The sequence below is a fragment of the Gavialis gangeticus genome, unplaced genomic scaffold (assembly GCF_001723915.1).
Source record: "Gavialis gangeticus isolate Ggan-Ray unplaced genomic scaffold, GavGan_comp1, whole genome shotgun sequence".
Lineage (NCBI taxonomy): Eukaryota > Metazoa > Chordata > Crocodylia > Gavialidae > Gavialis > Gavialis gangeticus.
Window position 1 is genome coordinate 17,306,472 of NW_017729030.1, and position 9,698 is coordinate 17,316,169.

Here is a 9,698-nt window from a genome sequence, read left to right on the forward strand (position 1 = left end):
CATTTCTTACAGTTTCAGTCTTTTTTACAGACTTAAAAATTACTCCTCTTTAAAATATGAAATCTCAGATATATTTTTATTTGTAAAGGAAGTAAATGGTTTGAACAATAACCTCTAGAATTTCAGTCCTGTGTTCTTTATCACTAGTCTCTCCTTTCTTTATGAGCTAAGATTTCACTGGCATTAACTAGCTTTACTTCTTGTTCAGTGTCAGCAATTCTTATCTCTATCACTAAAAACAATTGTGACAGTCTAACATTGTCTTAAAAATTGTGTTTTTCAAGAAGTGTATACTTAAGATTGGGTTCTCCCAATCTTCCTACCTCTTGTTGCTCAGCTGATGACCCAATACAGCACCTATCAGTATTCAACAAAGAACTTGAGCCTCTGCTTTAACCTCATTGAATTTAATGACACTTTTTTGAAGTTGAGGATATGCTTAAGTACTTAATCAAATAGTAATGCACCAAAAGACAAAAAGAAATGCTTTGTTGAATAGTAGGGCCTCTTTATGTTACTATCATGAGTATTTCCATTGTAGTGAATAATAATAGTAAGGGAACAAGACAGAGTTAAGTGTTGTTTAAGCGGCCTCATAGGTATGCATGTATACAAATACCTACAAGTATATTAGCTACAATGCATTAATATAAGCTGATATATGGACAGGTACATGATGATATAGATATGGAAAATATAGACTGATATATGGATAAATATAGAAGGTTGAAAGTCTTTTTTTATAGAAATAGAAATTTTACTGGAGGAAAAATGGTCAGTAAAGGACAAGGCTTCTATGTTTGTTATGAAAGATGCGAAACACTTTCAAAGGTGTTACCTTCATCTCTTGATGTCACCTTCATATACGTCTTTTTCCTCTAGTTGGTAGTAGGTATAATATTTTTGCAACATGCTTTCTGTTACAATATTGGCAGTCAGATTGAGAATGCCAATGATTAGTTTTCCATTTCCTCCCCAGGGTGGAAACTGAGGAGTGGGGGTTACTAAGACTATAGCAGTCCACATAACACTATTGCTTAGTCTTTTCACCACTGTCTTGTAACAACTGTGTCTGAGGAACAATGGGATCAGATATTCTAACGCTTCTGCTTGTGGTACACCAGCATGATGCTGTGTGGGAACTGCAGCTGCATGTTTTTAACTAACATGATTGTCTTTTGCACAGAATGGTTTTACTCCACTGCACATTGCCTGCAAGAAAAACCGCATCAAAGTCATGGAACTCCTGGTGAAATATGGGGCTTCAATCCAGGCAATAACAGAGGTAGAAAAGTATTTTGTCTCTTCCAGAAACATACCTTCTTTCTCTTTCTTTGTGTTAGAAATGTCTTCCTCTTTCTCATATCATTTGCACGTACATTGTATTAAAATGAAGAAGCCCAATCCCCCTCCCCCCTGTGCAGAGGAGTAAAACTGCTGTTGCTTTGTTTTGCAGTCTGGCCTCACACCAATACATGTGGCTGCATTTATGGGCCACTTGAACATAGTCCTCCTTCTACTGCAGAATGGAGCCTCTCCAGATGTCACTAACATTGTGAGTATGGCTTGGACTAAAATAATCACTGTGCCAGCTCCCACAGCAAGGGGCTGAGCTGTCATGCAGCCCAACCAAAGGTCATATTTTAGTGAGTATTACTGAATGAAAGTCTGTGACATCCTCCTATGTGTGTCAAAAGTTCGTGAAAGGGAAAAGCTGGTTAGGGAACAGGCTCAATAATTGTTTTGTGGTATTATAGCTTTAGCATGTTTCTCAACAGCACTTGCACTGGTAAACAGTTTCCTTTGAAAAAGGATCCTATCAGGGTTATTAGAGCACTGGAAGGAAGAGTTTGCCTTTTGGCCCAAAGTACATAGATACAGTTATGGTAACTTCAGTGAAGTTGTGCCATTAAATAGCCAAAGATCTTATAAAGATTTAAATTTACTCTCCTAAATTTTTAAAGTAAAAACTGTTCCTTTAAAGGGAACTGTTCCTTTATTAAGAATGGATGTAATTTCTACAGAACATTTTTTTTTTTTTAATATAGAAAATGTGACCTTTGGAAGGCAACACTAAATGCAGGCCCTGACTTGCCATGGAAATTAGTGTTTGCATATCAAACATCCCATTACCCAGGAATAAATCAGATCATGATGGTTTCCTGGGTTTCTGTTACATGGATATCTTATTGTTTGTTTGAGTCTTTTAATATAGATAAATGTTAACTTGTTCTTCTGTTCTTTTCCCATAAGTAATATTTTAAATATAAAGAGACATGTCCCATAACATTAATTCATATGCACCTAGCTGGCCAAGGTTTTTTTTTCTAGAAAACAAGCCAGTCTGGGGGCTAATTTTCTTATTTTAGTAGAGACAAATTTTATTCGTGACAAAAATGGTCACTGGTTTGTACTTTCACTGTGAAAGTGATACTTAGTTAGTTACAGTATCTATAGTAAAGTACCAAGTAATGTTGTGAAGGAAACTAAGTCAAGAAAGGAGTAGAGTTGATAATGCAGATGTTTTACATGGTTTAATGCCAAATTTAGCACTTTACAATTATCTGTGCTAGGTCGTTGTCTCAGCTTCTCATTTCATAAGCTAAGCGCTCCTAGTTGAATCACCAATTATCTTCAAATTACTAAATGATATTACTTATTAAAGTATTCATTTTACAAATTGCTGCAAGTATAGAATTGATAGAAATTCATCCTAAATAGAATGAAAATAAAATGTTTATTCAGATTTGTAAACAGGACATTCAGCAGATTATAGCAAGATACATGACCAAGTTCCACATTCAAGTCCCTAAGTAAAAGGATTGCAAGATTTTTTTTCATTGTTCATTTACTAACCACAGCTGCTGATCTGATGTAGATTTCAAAATGAGCTTAATTAAATCAACTCCCAGTGAGAAGGGTTTGATGAAGTCCTAAGCTGTGGTAGATTTGAGTTACTTTTTTCACTCTCCCGGTAAGCAACAAAAACTCATAGTATGTGATCAAGTGGTGGAGACTCAGTTTCTAAGTGACAGGGAGGGAAAGCCTGTGCTAGAAAAATTATATAGCTTAGTTAGACAGGGTCTCGGTCACAAATGGTAGCCATCCATAGAGTAGAAACAGGAGCTTCCTCTTTATATAAGCAGCTGGCAAATAAGGTACTCGATCACCAAAAAGCATTCACATGAGGAGGAAAAATGTTGGGCTGCTATCTATCCTGCTGTGTTATCAAAATAGAAAAGGCAAAGAATCTTCTTCTTTGCAATATGGCAGCGTCTGGTACAGCAGGCTCAGACATTGTCTGAGCAGGGACTCCCATGGTCTGTTGTATGAAATTGTCCTCCAAGAAGGTGTTGCACTGTGAAATTAAGCCATCCTCTCCATCGTTTGGGGCTGTTTTGCTTTAAAATTCCTGTGTAAATATAGAGAAGGAAAGTAAATATTCATTACTTTTTTGCTTTGTTACCCTCCTCCTTGTGTTATATCATTCTCAAACTTCCTAAATGTTATATGCCCATCTCAAATTCTGCTGGCTATAAGGCATGATTAAATAAGATTCATTGCACAGCCTGCAGATAAAACCATGCTGGTGACCGCAGATTTTGAACACTCTCCACATACTGGCTCAGTCTTGCGCAAACATTGCAAAGCCTGTCTGAAGCTGCCAGCTCTACACAGTATGCAGGAAGAGACCATCTGGAATAATGTCCCCTTCCATCTTGAGGCACATGTGTTCAGCAGTCTCTTGAGGATCAGGATGCTCTTATCCCCTTGGTTATTTTGAGGTGTACCACAAGCTGAAAGCACCATTATGGGGAAAGCCAGTGAATACTTTTGATTAGGAGGGGCCATCATGCACAGTTCCATTTAAAATAATTTTGAGCTGAATATTCTCTGGCTGCATTGCTGGAGCATAATATGGCATTGTTAACCTTTTTTATTTTTTGGTAAGGCTCTGAGTGTGAAATTCTGACTGCACTGAAGTCACAGTAAGCTCCTGTTATATACAAGAGAATCAGGATTTCACCCTTAGGCAATGTTATTTTTGTAACCACTGCAACAGTAAGTGATACACAGCCTAACCCCCACAAGACGTATGGGCTTGTGCTTCTGAATCTGTTATAGAGCCTGAATCACCAGATCAGCTCTTTTTGAAGTCAATAGAATTTACACAAGCTGAAAATTACTTGCTTAAGATGTTAAAATCTTTTCTTTTTTTGCAGCGTGGGGAAACTGCACTGCACATGGCTGCACGTGCTGGGCAAGTGGAAGTGGTCCGCTGCCTCCTGAGAAATGGTGCCCTTGTTGATGCCCGAGCCAGGGTAGGTTCATAGATTTCATAGATTTCATAGACATTCGGGCTAGAAGGGACCTCGGAAGATCATCGAGTCCAGCCCCCCACCCAAAGGGCAGGAAGTCAGCTGGGGTCATAGGATCCCAGCAAGATAAGCATCCAATTTGCTCTTGAAGGTGTTCAATGTAGGTGCTTGAACCACCTCTGATGGCAGGCTATTCCAGACCTTGGGGGCTCGGACAGTAAAGAAATTCTTCCTTATGTCCAGCCTGAAATGGTCTTGCAGGAGTTTATAACTGTTCGACCTCATCATCCCTTGAGGCACTCTGGTGTTCTAATGCAGTTTATTCTACCTTCTCTTTTACTTATAAACACAATGAAATAAACAAGTATAATAAGGAGAGAGGGTTTTCTTCCTTGCAGCAATAGCCCCCGCCCCCATGATGCATAATTATCTGATTTCTGGATGCAAAGCCAAATAGGTCTCGGTATAATCCTGTAATATAACTTGCTTACCTGTGTTATTTGATCCTTCCAAATAGAGCAGATCTGATTTAGAAACGGAGTGGCTGGAGTTCTAACTCAGTAGCAGGGTATCCAGCTTAAACATGACAGTATCATTACGCACGCAGCCCCTTGCATTTCTAGGCACCCAATGGCCTCTTTCTCCTCCAAGCACCATTGGATTCTATGTCAAGAGCTGTTGTTTATTATGATGGAATAGCAATTTCTTTGGCAAATGCTTTCCATGTGATTCTGTGACTGTAATATTGATTTTTAAATGGTGATTGTTCACACAAATCACAGTAGAAGCTTTAAAGAAAGACGAGATTGAGGAAATTTCAAAATGTCAAGGGGAATACTTTCTTTTTTGAAGTACACAGGAGCATTTCTGTACTGGTTACTGTTTGGTCAGCTCTGTCACAGAGGTATAACAGGGCATCTCCAGGCACTGGCCAGTGGCAGTACCAAAAATTTTCCTACCACCTTTATGAAAAAGTGGACTTCAGAAAAAAAAAAATCAATGGGGAGAGAGGGAGGGTTCCACTATCAGGCTGAGGATTTAAGTTATGCTTCCTCTGCTCACATGCTGGATCCAGATCTATTGATGTACAGCATGCGAGTCTATCATTGTAGTGCCTCTGGGATTATTACATATCAAAGGGCTTTTTTTCCGTGACAGTAATCCATTAAGGGGTTGTATGTAATCAGCCTGAATTTAAATATGCACTTGATATGCCAGGCCAGATAAAGAAGAAAAATGAGCACAAATGCAGAATAGTTAGAAATTACCTCCAGAGTGCCAGCTTAAGAAATTAATGGGACTACATGTCAGGCAAGATACTACCAAATGTGGATAAGGATGTCATAAAGTAGGAATGCAAAGAAAGCTGAGCAGTGCCATGGTGCAAGCAATCTTTGTTCAGATTTAAAGATGAAAAGAGAAACAATCTTTTTCCCTGAGCTTCTCCCCTTTAGTTATAATAGCAGATTGGTTAAGATGCATACCGGTACTGAGCATTCCCCTAGGTTCTGTTTAAAAAACAAACAAACATGTAGAAACTACTACTAGAATCACTTGGAATATGGGATACAGGCAGATTCTACCTTGACTAATTATTAACTTGACTTGAGTTGTAGGAGGAACAGACTCCACTGCATATTGCCTCTCGCTTGGGTAAAACAGAGATCGTCCAACTGCTGCTACAGCATATGGCTCATCCTGATGCAGCAACCACAAATGGATATACCCCACTGCACATTTCTGCTAGAGAGGGGCAAGTTGATGTAGCCTCAGTTCTCTTGGAGGCAGGTGCCTTACATTCTTTGGCCACCAAGGTAAGATGCTTGTCATTGCACCGTGCTTTTCATGCAATAGGGAAGACCTAAATGGGATGCAGCTATCAAGTGGGGAGACAGCTGAATTGTAACAGGTGCACTTTCACTTAGAACTGGCCTTTAACGATAATCAGGCATATTAAAGTGCTGTACAGCAAATTCACTAGACTAGCATATTTTTACAATTCTCTGAAGCTGGAGACTTTGGCTGCCATTGGATATATACTACTGTACTTGGTAATTCATAGATTCATAGATGTTAGAGCTGGAAGGGACCTCAAAGATCATCAAGTCCGGCCCCCTGCCCCAGGGGCAGGAAGTCAGCTGGGGTCAAAGGATCCCAGCAAGATAAACATCCAAACATTTCTTGAATGAGTCCAGAGTAGGTGCCTGCACCACTTCTGGAGGGAGTCTAAGACCAATTAAATGGTCTTAACAAATATATAAGTATTAAGTGCTTCTGACAGGGATCTTCTTCTACCTATAGCATTAAAGTTAGAATATTTTTTCATCTATTAACTTTTTATTCAATGAAAAATGTGAATTTGGTGATACTGAAGCATTTCAGAAATTAATTTCTGTTTTATCAAAAACCCAAAAACAATATTACATTATTAATTTTTTATTTCTATAATTTATTTATTCTATATGAAATATTCTTATTTTTTACAACAAGCTTTTATTGAGAATGTTTTCAATTTTTTTTCAAATAAAAATGTAGTGTGGTTAAACTGCTATACATTTATTCATAGGTTACACAAAATCTTTCATTCAACCCACAACATATTTTTAGTTAGCCAGTTTTGAAAAAAAATATTTTGTGACAACTGGACATAAATAGTTTCATTAGATTTTTCAGAACTTCCTGCATACCAAAACTTCAGAGATTTATGCAGTTCTATAAAACGCAATTCAAGTGTTCAAACAAAACACAATAAATCATAACTAGTGTTTTTTAAATCCTTCATATTTGAATGCCTTAATTTTAACATTTTAATATAATAAAATAAGTCTGATTTCTACCAGCTCAGAGGAAACATTGCCAAAAAGTACACTGCCACAAATCAGGGTTTGTTCACTTTTATTGAAATATTTGTCTTTCATCTGTTCATTTCCATGTCATGCAACATGTCATGGCATAATTAATTATTTCAAAGATCATCCTCAAAATCTTGTGTAGAGTTAGATTTTTCTTGTTTGATCTCCTTATGAGATATTTATGATTAGAGTTTTCAAAGAATTAATAGTGAGGAAGTTGGGTGTGAGGAATGGAATGATGAACCATGAGATCTTTTCCAAATACACCATTGGTGATTGTGATCCAACATGGCATAAAGTAGAAAAATGTGCCATATTTTATAGGCAGAAGGCAAGACAAGGTGGTATATAAGAGACCAACTGATTCAGAGGAGCATAAGCATTTATAGGCAGCAGCCTGTTTCATCAGCTGCTGTGAACAGCTCATGGACTATTTATCTGTTGCCTATCATAAAATAATAGAAAATTAGGGTTGGAAGGGACCTCAAGGGTTGGAAGGGATCTAGTCTAGCCCCCTGCTCAAAACAGGACCATCCCCAACTAGATGATCCCAGCCAAGGCTTTCTCCAGCCAGATCTTAAACTCCTCTAAGGATGGAGAGTCTATAACCTCCCTGGGTAGCCTGTTCTAGTGCTTTACTACCCTCCTAGTGAGAACTCTTTTCCTAATATCTAACCTAAAATTCCCTTGCTGCAACTTGAGACTGCCAGGCACCTATACGCATGCATCAAGGCTGCTCCGACCCGCTGTAATTATAGTGCGTTGGAGCAGACTCAATTAATTGAGTCTGCTAGAGTGTTGTAATTACCATGCTCCAGCAGACTCCAGTGTCACGTGTATCAGTGCCCCCTTCCTGAAAAATGGCAGTGGGGGCGCTTTAACTAAAACTCATTTGATGAGCTTTAGCTAAAGCACTCCCAGCACCATTTTTCACTGCAAGGATGCTGATACACGTGATGATCCAGGTACTTTACTTATAGCTGCTCTCAGACTTCTAATTAAAGCACCCTCCCCTTCCTCCCAGAGCACATGTGTAAACACCCATAGTTCCTTGTTCTGTTATCTGCCACCACTGAGAGCATTCTAGCTCCATCCTCTTTGGAACCACCATTGGTGAATTCATGGTGGTTGTTCCTAATCATCTTCCCCTCCAAATGCTTAGGAATGGATTCCTTGAGGACTTGCTCCATGATTTTTCCAAGGGACTGAGGTGAGGCTGACCATTCTGTAGTTTCCTGGATCCTCTTTCTTCCTTTTCTTAAAGATGGGCACTATATTTGACCTTTTCCAATAGTCTAGAACCTCTCCTGATTCATTGCCATGAGTTTTCAAAGATAATGGCCTGTGGCTCTGCAATTGCATCGGCCAACTCACATTGGCCAACTATGAAAGCTTATTTTTCTCTGTACATGTTAGTCTCTGAGGCTGTAAACATATGTGTTATTTGTGGCAGTTCTGACTGTCCCAGATTTGGATTTAGATCAAAACAGAAGCAGCACAGTCAATAAAATATGATAAAAGGCTTTCTCCTAGAAGAAACACAATGTCTGTTTACGGCAGCGATGGGCAAAATGCGGCCCATAGGCCGGAGGTGGCCCAGCAGCCCATTCTATCCAACCCACGGTGCACCTGAAAAATGTAGAAAATTAATATTTATCTGCCCCTGGCTGCCTGTCATGCGGGCCTCGATGGCTTGCCAAAACTCAGTAAGCGGCCTTCCGCCTGAAAAAATTGCCTGATCCTGGTTGACAGCATAAGGTGTCACCCTGCCCTGCCTTCTACCTGACTTCAGACTAATGCAGCTAACTACCTCCTTCTTCTTATTTTGAAGTTTAAATCATATTTGTTAACAATGGGTATTTTCCAGGGTAAATCAGTCTAAATCAGCAGTTCTCAAACTATAATTCATAGATTACTGGGAGTGCCTGCTGTTTTCCTTTTTTCCCAGCTGATAAATCACATTAAAATATATTAATCTGAAATACACTAAATACTTCCCTAATTTTTCACAGAAATATTTGCTTTAATTACTGCTGGGTTAGTTAGGTAATCCTGTAGGAGATGAGACAGACCACAAGGCTACATTCTCTACTATAATGTGATCCATGCTGTGAAAAAAATTAGGAACTCCTGCTCTAACTCTTTATAGGTGGGATTTATAGAAACTGATGACAATAAAATGAACACAGCCCATTGCTCAAATGTCAAGCAAATAAGTCAGTGTGGCTACCTAGTGATGTGTGCAGGACACCTATTGTCTGCCACTTTCTTTTCTACACCACTAAACTTTTCTTTTTTAAAAAAAATATTAAGAAAAAACAATATTTGATACAGACACCATGTCTAATACTTACTGTCACCTGTAATAACACTTATCAGAAAAGGAGTTTTTAAAAAAGGATAACTTTCATTCCTTCTTTCACGGATGTATGCATTTACATATATCGTCTTGATAGATACACCAATTGTTTCAGCAGAGGTACAGAGGCTGTATCAGAATGTACTGAACATATGTCATTTGCTGCCA

General features: G+C 38.6%; 1 protein-coding gene across 15 annotated transcripts in view; it reads left to right on the top strand.

The window, feature by feature from the left end:
• ANK2 (ankyrin 2) overlaps positions 1-9,698 on the top strand; it is a 779,379-nt gene that overhangs the window by 549,594 nt on the left and 220,087 nt on the right. For all 15 annotated transcript variants that reach the window (XM_019521994.1, XM_019522000.1, XM_019521987.1 and 12 more), the window contains 4 exons: positions 1,187-1,285; positions 1,457-1,555; positions 4,224-4,322; positions 5,936-6,133. In XM_019521994.1, coding sequence (XP_019377539.1) covers positions 1,187-1,285; positions 1,457-1,555; positions 4,224-4,322; positions 5,936-6,133 — 495 coding nt within the window. The remainder of the gene's footprint in view (positions 1-1,186; positions 1,286-1,456; positions 1,556-4,223; positions 4,323-5,935; positions 6,134-9,698) is intronic.